The 12,650-nt window shown below is 49.6% G+C and overlaps 1 protein-coding gene across 1 annotated transcript; it reads left to right on the top strand.

Annotated features, from left to right (window-relative positions):
- Nucleotides 1-784: 784 nt before the first annotated feature.
- Nucleotides 785-6,213, top strand: RCHY1 (ring finger and CHY zinc finger domain containing 1). Its single transcript, XM_074823448.1, has 9 exons — nucleotides 785-908; nucleotides 993-1,112; nucleotides 1,240-1,355; nucleotides 1,449-1,527; nucleotides 2,053-2,097; nucleotides 2,197-2,255; nucleotides 3,202-3,228; nucleotides 3,489-3,609; nucleotides 4,620-6,213. Exons 1-9 carry the CDS (start codon nucleotides 852-854, stop codon nucleotides 4,746-4,748), a joined length of 753 nt encoding a protein of 250 aa, XP_074679549.1. The 5' UTR covers nucleotides 785-851; the 3' UTR covers nucleotides 4,749-6,213.
- Nucleotides 6,214-12,650: the final 6,437 nt, after the last annotated feature.

Here is a 12,650-nt window from a genome sequence, read left to right as displayed (position 1 = left end):
TCACTTGCATTGGTGGTATTACCTGTATTGAAAAAATAGGACTTTTGAATGTTTTTATTTAACATTGACACCATGTTTCTTGCAACCATGTACAAGCACAGGTTCCTAATGTCCCTCTCAGCAGCATCCGGACAACACGTAGCCAACCGTGCTCACCCAGTGTGCCCTTTACCTTCCCAGCCCGGCTGGCCTACGGGCGATAGCACTGTTACGTTCCCAGTGCCCTGCTTTTCCTTTGCCACTAACTATGAACCGCTCCAGGGTAGCCCCGTTGTACCCATAGCAAATGTTCCCAGCTGGCCACAGCAGTCACTTAGCTAGCCGTGGGCAGATGAACCGAGCTACTTGCCTAAAACTGACCTACTGGGAAATCACCACGGCCCCAGTGGATGGAGCAGCCCCCAGCGGGGACCAGGTCCCTCTCCCAGCACCAGCACCAAGATGCTCAGCTGCAGCACCTGTGGGTGGGGGGGTCCTTGTCTCGGAAACGGCAAACACCTCCTCCTGGAAAACCTCCTGTGCTGCGTCAGGCAGCCGTGATTTTTGGTTTTGTTATTTGGGGAGGGGAAAGTTTTAGGGAATGGGGGGGGAGGGAAGGTTTGAGGGGAGAGGAGGGGAAAAAGGTTTCAGGAGAAGGGGGAAGAAAGGTTTTTTTTTGGGGGTGGGGGGAAGAAATGTTGGGCGGTGAGGTAATTCGAAAGCGCGTAGTGGCACTGTTACCCGCTGCCGCCGCTGCTGCCAGCAGCCCCCGGCGCAGCCCGGCGCTCGGCGACGCGGCGCCGGTGGAGGCGGCGGGGCGGAAGCGGAAGCGGCGGGGCCAGCGGACCGGGCCGGGCGAGGCGGGGGCGGCCATGGCGGCGGGCGGGGAGGAGGGCTGCGAGCACTACCGGCGAGGCTGCCTGCTGCGGGTGAGACGGTGGCGGGGCGCGGGGGGGGGCGGGCGGCGGGGGTTGCCGACGGCGGGCGCTGAGCGTGTGCCGTGCCGTTCTCAGGCGCCGTGTTGCGGGAAGCTGTACGCCTGCCGGCTGTGCCACGATGGCGCCGAGGGGCACCGGCTGGACCGTTTCCGCGTTGCCGAGGTGCAGTGCACCCGCTGCCGCCTCCTGCAGAAGGTGGGTCCGGTAGGGTGGTCGGAGGGCGCCGCCATTTTGGGGGGGGCGCGCCGCCATGTTGCGTGGGGGGCCGTCCGCGCACTGAACGGCTGTCTCCCCGCTTCTCTCTTCCCCGGTGCGGCGGCAGGCCCAGCAGCGCTGCGAGGGCTGCCACAGCCTCTTCGGCGAGTATTACTGCGGCATCTGCCACCTCTTCGACCGCGACAAGAAGCAGTACCACTGCGCCGAGTGCGGCATCTGCAGGTGCGTGAGGGGCGCGCGGCCCCGGCCTGCCCCCCTCGGGCGGGGCGGGACCGAATGGGGGGAACCGGCCGTGGCTGACGCTTTTCTCTTCAGGATTGGTCCAAAGGAAGACTTTTTCCACTGTTCAAAATGCAATTTATGCCTAAGCTTGAGTCTTCGAGGAAAGCACAAGGTAAGAATATACCGCTTAACTCCGTGTCTTAAAAAAACCAGCCAAACCATCCTTGAAAATGAAAGCTGATAGTGCCTCGTCTCCATCCAAGGCCGTACAGACAGGCGGAGCGGCAGGTTCTCTTTCTCTTAAGTGCACCTAACAGCAACACAGAGTGCTTCTGGGCTGGTGTTGCTCGCGGTTAAAGCTATAGGAAATAAACATCTTGGTCTCCTTCTCTCCTTTCAAAAGGGGCTGTTGATTGCAGATCTGACAGCATGTCAGTCAGAGCCCCTGTTCTTTCTGCAGTATAGGAAAAGCTAGACCGCTTCCTGGTGCGGGGGTTCTGGGAGTCCTTTTCTTATGTATGTTTTGAAGCTGTTTGTTTTTTAATATGCTAAGCCACCTGTTAGTTCTCAGAACTTCAAACCTAAATGCAAGCAGTAATGTTTCATCTTCTCTTACCATTCTAAAGGAATTTGAGAATTTAGAAAAATGCAGGTATCCATACAGACGAATAACCTTTTTTTTTCTGTCTTTGGGAAGTGTATTGAAAATGTCTCCAGGCAGGACTGTCCAATATGTTTGGAGGTGAGCTGCTTTTCATTTCTTGGACTTGTGTGTGGCTGTGGTTTTGACAGTGTTTGATTTAACTTTCTTGTCTTTTGTCTGCTACTTGCCTTGAAACAGGATATTCACACATCTCGTGTTGGAGCTCATGTTCTGCCATGTGGTCACCTTCTTCACAGGTAAAGCATTGCAGATACTTGAGAATGGGGAATAGCTGTTGCCTTGTGTGTGGTGTTTATTCAGTGGCACTACAAGCCTCGTTAGTCTGTAGCAGCTTTTTACAGCTGTTTTTTAAGGGACTTGAACGGTAGGGGATAGTCTCTGTTTCATCAGGAAATACTTTTTTTAGAAAGGTTGGCTTCCTTCCACAGTAAATTTTGGCGGTGGTGGAGGGACGTGCATACTGTTCATTCTAAATTTTCTCATGCTGAATTTCCTTCTGTTGCTACTTAAATTTCAAGAATCCCATAGAGAAGCCTCCCCTTGGAGCAGAAAACAGTTGCACAATGGTTTTAAGAGGTTGATGGCAGCACATCAGTTAAGTTTTAGACAGCCCCCCACAAGACAATGGACTGCTCTGTTGCACTAAAATACCTGCCAGCTTTATTGGGATTTTCAGGTGATGTGATATATAGCACTGGGTGCCTTTGGAAGAATAATTACGACATTTCCCTTCCATTTTCCCTTTCTGCTTCTGTTTTGTGTTCTAGATGCAGGTTTTTGTTACTCCGTTGACCCCTGCTTTTACCCCCGTTGTCTCCGTGTTTGATATAGGTCTCCACAGATGGAATCTTCCTTCAACTTTTGTCCCATCTTAGACTTACTTTGTGATGTATCACACTATTTTTTCAGCAAACTTGAACCACACAGTCGTTGTTGTAGTGTTGAGACTGTTCCCTTGTGTTAAGTTGAAAGACCTTAGAATGGAGTCAAACATGCTTCATCTCTGGATTTTTGCCTCAGTACCCAGTGATTTTGCTAGGAAGCTTTCTTCTTGCTTGGACTCAGGATGTTTTTTAATTTCTGGTTTGGGGATAGCTGTGCGCCTTTTCCCTTTGTTCAGTCCAAATGTGTTACCAGTCAGTAATTGCATTCTTCTCACTGAACTTTTCGTTGTGTTTTCAGAACATGTTACGAGGACATGCTAAAGGAGTAAGTATTTCTAAGCATCTCTTCTCTTAATACTGTTGTAGTCCAGATAAGAGGTGAAGATCGTGATACCAATCCTGTAACCAGTAACTTAAAGCCAACTCCTAAAGGGAAAGGGGTCTTTTAATTTCCAGTTCTGTGCAAGAACTTTTTGATTCGTGGTGTTTCTCTTTGACTGATATATGAAACTTGTCCTTTTGAGTAGACTTGTTTCATGGCCCTACTCCATCTTCTGATTTAGACTTTTTTTTCCTTTCTGCCAGAGGTTACAGGTGTCCTTTGTGCATGCACTCGGCTTTAGATATGACAAGGTACTGGCGTCAGCTGGATGACGAGGTAGCGCAGACTCCTATGCCCACAGAGTATCAGAACATGATGGTGGAGGTAAGAGATGAGACACCGATGTCTTGTTCTTGGTAGATCTGTGCCTTTGCATTACTGGCAGTAGAGGGCACTAGGAACTTGTCCTGGATCAGAAGTTAACCTAATGGTTAGGGAGTGATGAAGAAATGTTTGTTGTGTGTTGGCTTACAGTATTCACCGACTGGGTTTATAAACACACTAAAAAACCCCACCCCCCACCTGCACTCCAAACAGAAACCAACCCCAAAACCACAACCTCTTAGCGTTGTAGTATCACACAGCACGGGAATGGCTTGGTCTTTGGAAGTATCTCACTTTCTCCAGTAGCGTTAGGTGCTGTCATTGCAAAAAGCAGGAACATTTGTTTTTTAACAGCTTGGAGCTTCATGTTCCAGACTACACATGATGGGTTTTCTGCAAAAATATTCAGCTACTGATTTGTGCAGGGCTAGCATGTAGAGACTACTTCTGTTTTCTTTCTGTTGCTTTGCGTTAACACAGAACTGTGAAGCTGGTTGCTGTTTGCATGTAAGACTGTATTAAACAGTGCTGGTCGTTAATGTTCTAGTTGCATCTCTTAAGGTTTAGACAACCCATCCTACCAACTCCTGGAGTCGGGATATTTGGAAAAAATCTCTTTATTGCGTGTTCTGAGAAGAAGGCTCACTTGTCTGTCTTGCACAGCAGACTGGCTAATGTTGCTAGCTGCTGTCAGTCTGCTGTCGTTTTCACTTGAGGGTTTCTCTGGTGGTTTCCTCCTACACCAAGAGACGAAGCCAGAGTGTGTCTGTCTCTGACTTATGCAGGGAGTCACCTTGTCATACTAGAAGTAAATTCTCTGTGATTATACAGTGCGATCTGAGTAGTTACAAATGGAAAAGTTAAATCAGCTGTCTTCAAAAGGAAGATATTTTCTGCTCTGTCCCCTGATGGCAAAGCAGTCCTGTGGTTGCTAGAGGCGTGGTTGTAGTATATTGTTGGGTGTCCTGCTGGTGCTAAAGCCCTTCTCTCTCTCTTTTCTGTGAGTGTAGATCCTCTGCAATGACTGCAATGCCCGGTCTACAGTGCAGTTCCATCTCCTAGGCATGAAGTGCAAAAACTGTGAATCGTACAATACCGCCCAAGATGGAAGATGCCGGCTGCCTTTGGAGGAGCAGTGACCAAGATACCTGCTGCATTCAGCTGGACAAGAAAAACTGCCATGGAAGAGACTATTTAAAAAAAAGAAACACTTGTCAGTAAAATTTTTTTTCCGAAGAGATCATGGCACCAATGAAATGGTTACAAGATATAATTAATGCTGGTGCAAAGGAGTTTTGCTAATTGTGCCCCCCCTCCCTAGTAGCTGGGGCACAGCGCAGTCAGGCCCTTCAGGAAATTCCCCATCGAGCAGTGTGATGCCCGTCAAAGGTTAGTTTCTGGAGAGAACCATACCCTTTAGAAGAGCCATTTACTCTCTCAGAGAAGAGACAGCCTAGAAGAATAACTAATGAGATGCAAAATGAGAAATGCTCAGCAGCTGACACAGCAGAAGATGTTTTGGGGCAGCTGAAGGTTGTGAGCATAGCAGGAGGTGGAGGTACAGCTATGCTGGTTGCAGCTGTAGGGGAAAATTCGTAGCTTTGAGAGCAGCCTTTTTACATAAAGCTGACATCTGCAAAGTTTTTATGCTAGTATGTTTTGTTCCTTGTAAATGACGTGTTTGTTCTAGGGCCTCGGAGCCATCGGTGCAAGTGGCTGGAGAAGGGTGAGCTTGCAGAAATTGCATCCTTTGGCTTGATCTGTTGACACATGCGTGGACATGGGCACATACAGAATCCACTTCGAAACAAGGCTGGCCGGCCTGCCTGCCTGCCTGCACGTGGTGAACGGCCTAAAAATCAAGCGGCGAGGCCGCCCTTCTCCCCCAGACACCCATCTGCCCTGCTGTCTTTTTCACTCTGATTCCTTTGCCAGCTGCAGTCGTATTTACACCCAATTCCTCATTTTGCATTACTCACTTACAAAGGCTGAGGTGTCGTAGGGTTTTAGCTGTGTATGTAGCTTGATGTTTTGATGGTTAAGTACACGAAGTGAAGCACATACTGTTGTGTTGTCACAATTGATGTTGGGCCAAACAGTTCAGGCTGGGCCTGAGATGTTTGCTGAAGTAACAGCAGCTCATAGAGGCACTCATGTAGTGCAGGGACCAATTTTCTGTGGTTTTGGGGGTTTTTAATGGTATCTCATTCTATTGGAGGGAGAGAACAGAGGATGGAGGAGTACTTTTAAAAACAACAGACCTTCATACCCTTCATGTAATATTGTGCCCACAGTGTTTTGCAGTCTAAATATTAAAGGAAGTTCTTAGTTTCTGAGAATTTGAGAACCAATAGTTTCTAATAATGAAGTAAAATTAAAAAAAAAGCCCAGTTACTCTTCACCATACAGCTACTTGTTTTTAACTTGTTCTACTGTAAAACAACAGCTTTTCTTAATCTTGACAGTGCCCCTTTATGTATGAGTATTAGGACTCAGATGATAGCGTTACTGTAGCTTGCCTTTACTGGAGTATCTTTCTGAAGCACTTTTCTCACTGCTATAAATAAATGTAAAATAACTTCTTTATTAAAACAAATTATGCTATGTGTGACGTGCTCTCCTTTTATGCACGTACTCTGGAAATTCCTGGCTGAGTTTAAACTATGATTCAGTGCTGAAAAACGAGGGTTAGATGTCTGGATGTGTGACCCCTGGGTCTCTGTGATAAAAATAGTGGTTTTCACAGCCCCTGTATTTACTTGTTTCTGTGGTAGGGGGGGAGGGAGTCATCCCCTAGGCATGGCAGCAGGGGGAACTGGTCCCAGTCTGGGCTCCCCAGTACTGGAAGGGCTTGTGTGATCCCAGCAAGCTGTTCCAGGAGTAGAGCAGCTGCCAAAACCCAGTTTCTTCAGGTTCCCAGCCCATGTCTCTGCTCTCCCACCCCAAACCTGCCCTTGCCATCCCACCCCTTCCGAACTTCGGTCCAGGGGCCACGGTCGGCTGTAGCCACATGCACGGCAGAGCAGGCGCTTTGGGTTGAGGTGGGCTTTCTCCACTCTCCGTGGCAATGTGGATGAGTCCCATGGTGGGGAACTACGTGTGGGGCCAGGTGGGCTGCGTCACCTCATCCAGAGCCCATAGCTAGCCTCAGGGCTGTGCTGGGGGGAGCAGGGCGTTCGGGGAAGGAGCAGGTGAGGTTTCCTTCCTTGGTTGTGTTGGAGCATCGCCCTGCCTTTGGGGGTGCTTCTAGGGAAAGGCGCCTTTTGGAGGTGTTGGGGGCAGGGGGCTTATCGGCTGCATTTCGCACCAAGTGGTGGTTTCCCCCTGGGGGCTGCTGTTAAAATGAGGAAAGCTGGGGGGACTGTGGTGTTTTTGGAAGTTAAAGCACAGCAGGAGCATGGCTTGGCTCCTTGTTGTCTCCCCCATGCTTGTGTGAGTGGGGTTTGGGGTTGGACGTCCTGGGGAGCGCCTCTCTGAGGGGGTAGGGCTGGGGGAAGGGGCTGGTTTGAGTCCCTGTGCCACAGGCCGATGGAGCAAAGTGTTCCCATGGTGCTGACATCTCTGCTTGACTTTAAGCTCCTGTAGATGGTAAGAAGGACTGCCCTCCTGCTTGTGGGTGATGCTTTTGGTTCCTCCATGGAAACTACCAGCAAGACTCCCTGCTGCTTTGGAGCACCCTCAAAACGTGTGCTGTCACCTGGTGACTTCACTACCTTCCCTGGCTGGGGACCTGCTCCCAGGTAAGCCCTGAGGGCCAGCGGGGCTCGTATCAGTCATCTCAGAGCTTTGTGGTCCTGTAGGGAGATGCCCAGTTCAGGCAACGGGGCCACGCAGAGGGTTTTTTTTAATGGGGAGAAAGCAGCAGCTCTGGGTGTGCAGGGGAATTTGGGTGCCTGATGCCAGCGGAGCTCACCCCATCGCCACCTTTGCTGCTGCTCTGGGTCTTGCTCAGAGGCTACTGCTGCCCAAACAGCTCTGGCCCCATGGTGACTGCTAGTAGCTTGGCACAGAGATTTGGGCAGTCCAGAAGCAGGATAAAAAAGTTCAGGTGATGCCACTTAGATGTTTTTAAGGTGGTCTTCCTGCTTGAGTGTTACTGCTTGACAAGTGACTTCCCTCTCGCTTTAAAAGGACAAGCAGGGTTAAAAGAACTGTAAATGGGATAAAAATGTGTTGTCAAATGATGCTTTTGAGATGAATCAGAGGAATGTTGTTTCTTCTGTATTATTAAAGCAGTTATAGTCCTTCTCCTCCCAAAGAGGAGGAAAAAAAAAAAATTCCCTTGATCACACTCTTAGTCGACACCTGAGAAGCTCACTGATGGCAAATGCTGGGTTAGACACCATAGTTAGTTTCCATAGGCTGTGCTGGTAGCAGGGCTTGGGATTTGGGTGGTGACGGGAGAAGCAGAGATGACATGGAGATGTGCTGAGGACCTACAGCATAGCTGGGAAAGGAACAAACAATAAATTCCTTTTTTCTATTAAAAAAGCTACTAGTGACTGGATGCTCAGAGGAAAGCTGGAGAGCTATGTCTAGTCCTCGTGAGCTCCAAAACTGGGGCAGGCTGTCTCCGTAGATGAGTGTGGCAGTGTCTCTGGCTAGGTGATGCGTGCTCTGGGTTGATGGCAGAGGTGCCCCCACCTTCTGTTGCTCTGTAAGCAGGTGGTAAAACATCTTTTGGGTTCCTTGCAAGCAAGTCTTGCATGACACAGGGTTGTTATAGATACTATTTGTGCTTCATGCACAGATGGGCCTCAAGCCCAGTTTCATTGGTAGCTGTTGCCTTCAGAAGGTGGTGAGATGTTGAGCACATCTGAAGTGCTGCTGGAGGTGGAGGACACGGGTAGTAACTTGCCTTTTGCATGTCTCTAAGGATTTGCACTGGTGGGTGCAGAAGTGGAGACTGTGATGTCCACACCACCTCCTTGGGAAGGGCTGGGCTTGCTCACCCTAACTGGGGGCTGCGTCGCCACCCCAACGCCTGTGCTGGAGAGCCTTTGGGCAAGGATGCTGTTATCCCACTGGGTCCAATAGACCTCTTGTCTCTTTCTGGCAGGCCTTCTCCCTCCAAGAGAACCACTGCGGCCATGAAAGCATGAAGGCTGCTGGTGATGGCGGGCCATGCGGGACATGAACATCTGCAGCCAGCAGATACTGCTGAGGGGCAGCTAGAAGCAGCAATCCAGCCTTAATTAAAAAAAAAAAACAGAGCAGGCAAATTCTCCTTGTGAGCAGCTGCTATGAGAAACAGATGCAGCAACTTGTTCATTAACTCGATTAAATATATATTTGAAGAGATATGCTATTCCAGGGCTGCTGCAGAGGTCGTGGTCTTACAAATACAGACAGCTAACGGAGGAGTGGATCAGTTAGGGCTGAAGATGTATGGACGATGGGTATTGCTGCTGGGTGGGGAGCACAGCGGGACAACACAGGCTTGTGGCTTGCCCAGGTCGAGGCTGAATTTCTGTGCATCTTGCAGCTATCCTTTCCAGAGTGCTCTGCTCATTACCAGCAAATTGTTTCCTGTTTGTGGTGTGGGCTTTTGGGTTTGGTTTGGTTTAGTTTTGTTTTTTCCCTGAAAAAAGTACTGTCAGTTCCTTTAGCTAATAAGTAACATCATGGTGCAGCTGGAAAGACAGCTTTGGAAAATTCAATAGCGAAGTAGCCTTTGACTGTGTTGCTAATTGTAAAGCCATGCTGATCAAGTCCACAACCAAGCAGATTTGATGCTAAATGGTGAGCTAATTTTATCTCAGCTGGCAATATTCCTATTTGGGTTCAAACCATAAGAGAAGGCTGAAAGAAAACCTTTAGTGGAGCTGAGCTTTGAAAGAGCAGCTCCCTTCCCAGCTAGACTTTTGCATTGGATTGAGAAGGAAAATGATCTTGGGGGTGGGATCCAGTTGATTTTGACCTTTTGCTCTCCTGCTTTTGGTACTTGCCTCTGCAAAGTGAGGGGGGCAGCTGGGGAACCTGATGCCACCAGCTGAACCTCTGTATTGTGCATTTAGCTTGGCACCAGGCACTTATTTCCCTGGCAAAGGGAGTTAAATTGCATTGCACAGCAGAAAAACGAATGGCTTTCTGAGGTGATAAAGATTAATTGCTGTCGATGAAGATAGGCAAGGAGCTGCTATATGGGATGGCAGGTGTTGCACGGAGCTTTGCTGCCCTGTCCTTACTGTGGGCTGGCATCAATGGGAGAGACATGGTATTGACCTTGGCGCTTCCCTGGGGCGGGCACAGTGCCACCCATCTCCATCCTACCATGGGCTGCCTGAGTTTGGATGTGCCCAAGCAGCCAGGCACTGCTGAGAGCGGGAAGAATACTTGGATCAGAGGGATGCGGTGGTCCTGGGATGAAGGCAGCGTGGTGGCTTGGCCAGGGTTTGCCCACTGGCTAAGGGAGCTGTTGCAGAGCTGTTCTTAACGCTGCAGGGCACGGCAGGGAGCTCCCACGCTGCCTACCACCCAAAATCAAGCCTTGCTCACTGGCGTGGGGCAAAATCAGGAGCAGATGGGATTATTGCTACCTTGTGAGAAAAATGTACTGTTGAAGCAGGTGCAAGGGCCGCAGGCACAAACAAGGACAGCAGAGCTATTAATAAAGTCAGTGCCTGCCGAAGTATGCAGAACTCGGGAGAGGGACTCATTAAACCAAAGAGCAAAGTGATGCAGGACCAGGGAGCTTGGCCGAGCCCTCCATCCCTGCGGGAAGGTGCAAGGCAATGGCTCAGGAGCAATGGGGAAAGGGTATCCCTAATTTTGGGCTGGCAGGATGGGTTTAAAGACTCTGGCGTGGTTTTTGGCTGATGTGGTCTGATGGCCTTGGGCCCAATAACATCAATTTTGGGGGAAATAGGGATATTGCATATTAAACCCCCTGTACAGCCTTCACCTCCCATGAGTTCCTCTCAAGCTGGCTGCATGCCTGAGGATGGGTGTGTGGGTGCAAAGGCTGGAGTTGGAAGGTTACTGGGGTGGCACCCCAGAGCTGGTGGATGCTCAGCTGGTGGCAGTGGCTGTGAAACTCAACCCTAAGCTCTACTGAAGGAGCAGCAGTGTGTGGTTTTGCTCTGCATCCCTGGGAGGGCTTGGGAAAAGATGGGGAATGCTCTGCTGATGGCCCCTGCCTCTTGGGTGGGAGAAAACCCTTCCCTGAGGCTGTGCAGACTCCTTGCTTGTGCGCACTTAAAAACCCCTGTCCCACAGCAGAAGAGCCCTGGCTTCCCTGGGGCTGAGGCTGGTGTCTTGCCCCTGCCTGGCTGCAGAGAAACCATCTGTTACTCCTTTCCAGCAGGAAGGAACACAATTAGGGAAAGGCTTGTCGTGTTGTGCTATTTATAACTCGGAGGGCTAGCAGAGCATCTGTCTGTCCAGTTCCAAGCAGGTCTGGCTTAGCCCAGGGGTGTGCTGGGACCTCTGCACTGGAAACGGGGTGATTTCTTTGCTTTTTCTTCTTGATGGTCCCAGTTGGAGTAGGGGGGGCAGAGTTTGCACGTGGGACTTGTAACTTGTCACTTTACACTGTCATGAAATAGTTGCTCTCTGCCAGCTGAACCGATTCCTGTGTCTTTTGCAAGGATCTGGCTCCAGTCTGTGTGGCAGAGGCTGAAGCAGAGCCTCAGAGGGACCTTGGGGTCTCCCCCCCGCCCCTTTCTTCCTCTCATTCATCTCCTACAGATTTTGAGGAAAGGAGTCCCTCAGGGCCGATGGAGTTGCAAGTCCAGGTCCCTGTAATACAGGTGCTTCCTGGCTGAGCAAATGGATAGGGTAGGTGGAAGAAGTCTGGGTGCTCTAGGGAAAAAAACCCCTCTCTAAACCTGTGAAATAATTGCAAAATAGTGGATTACCTGAAGACTTGTGAGAAATAGTTAGGCCATCAACACTTATTTTTTCTGGTTGTCTTGTAAGTAGCTTTGTTGGCAAAATAGAATAAGAAATTAAACACCTGGAGCTCATGGCTGTTTGTAGCTGCTGGCAAGTGGCAGTGGCTTTTGGGAGAGGTGGAGGTAGCAGGATGGTGTATGGGCTCCAGCATGCCCTTGGGAGGTTGCTTCACCTCAAGGGTGAAGTCCCACCAGAGGCTGATGGCTCTTGGTTGTGCCCCTTGACCCAGGCAGAGCTGCTGTTTTCTGGCCAAAGCTCAGACCTCCACCCTGCCCTGGGTGTGTTGGGGCAATGGGGAGCAGAAGACCTCCCCAGCTGGGTCTTAGCTTGTGCTGGGCACCTGAGGCTGCTCTTGGCTTGTAAATAAAATAAAGGGCTAAAAATAAAAATGCACAAATCTTTCTATAGCATCCAGGAAGACAAGCTGGATGGGCTGAAGGCCAAGTGGTTTTATTGAAGGTAGTTGTGAGGCATGAGAGCTGAAGGCGAGGGCTTCCCTTGAGCTGCCTGTTGTTTGAGAAATGACCTTTGAATAGGAGTGGCACCTGAAAATGACAGCAATCCAGCAATGCGTGCTAAATGGGCTATGGAAGCAAATTCAGTGACGTTTGGTTCTTGCGTTGCAAACTTTCCAGTGGGTTTTTGGTGGCAGTTACTGTTGTTGGAGGCTGAGCTGTAGGAATGCCGTGCAATGACATGGTAATGCCTTCAGCTCTGGTCTGAGCTGCTGGGTGCTTAATGTGCTCTGCTCTTACCTGGGAAGTAATTACTTCATCTAACGGGCATTATTGCTCCTGGAGGCTGCAACCAAGAGCTATCTCTTTTAATAAGTCATTAATACTCCATTAATTCCACCAAGAGTCAGAAAAGATGACACTTGGAAACAAGTTGATGAGATATTAGCATATTCACAAATGAAAAAAAAAAAAAAAAAGCACAATTAGAGAGGCCAGAGGGATTCTGGAAATGATGATGAAAGCAGCTTGCCACCTCTCCAGTGAGGGCAAGGCAGGAGACCTAGAGAGGGATCACGTCATCGGCAGTGCTGCTGCCAGACTCTGCTGCTGCCTGAAAGGCTGGGGGAATGGGATGTTCTGCACAGAGCTATGTGAGCTATTTTTTCTATATAAATAAAATTTCTGAGA

The sequence above is a fragment of the Strix aluco genome, chromosome 4, assembly GCF_031877795.1.
Source record: "Strix aluco isolate bStrAlu1 chromosome 4, bStrAlu1.hap1, whole genome shotgun sequence".
Classification (NCBI taxonomy): domain Eukaryota; kingdom Metazoa; phylum Chordata; class Aves; order Strigiformes; family Strigidae; genus Strix; species Strix aluco.
Note: the sequence above shows the minus strand (reverse complement) of the source record. Positions and strands in the feature narration are given on the sequence as shown.

Excerpts from the sequence above, each read along its gene's own strand:
- RCHY1 (XM_074823448.1), top strand. The coding sequence starts at position 852 with ATGGCGGCGGGCGGGGAGGAGGGCTGCGAGCACTACCGGCGAGGCTGC. Across the intron at positions 2,098-2,196 it reads ACTGTCCAATATGTTTGGAG|GATATTCACACATCTCGTGT; the intron begins GTGAGCTGCTTT and ends GCCTTGAAACAG. Across the intron at positions 3,610-4,619 it reads ATCAGAACATGATGGTGGAG|ATCCTCTGCAATGACTGCAA; the intron begins GTAAGAGATGAG and ends CTGTGAGTGTAG.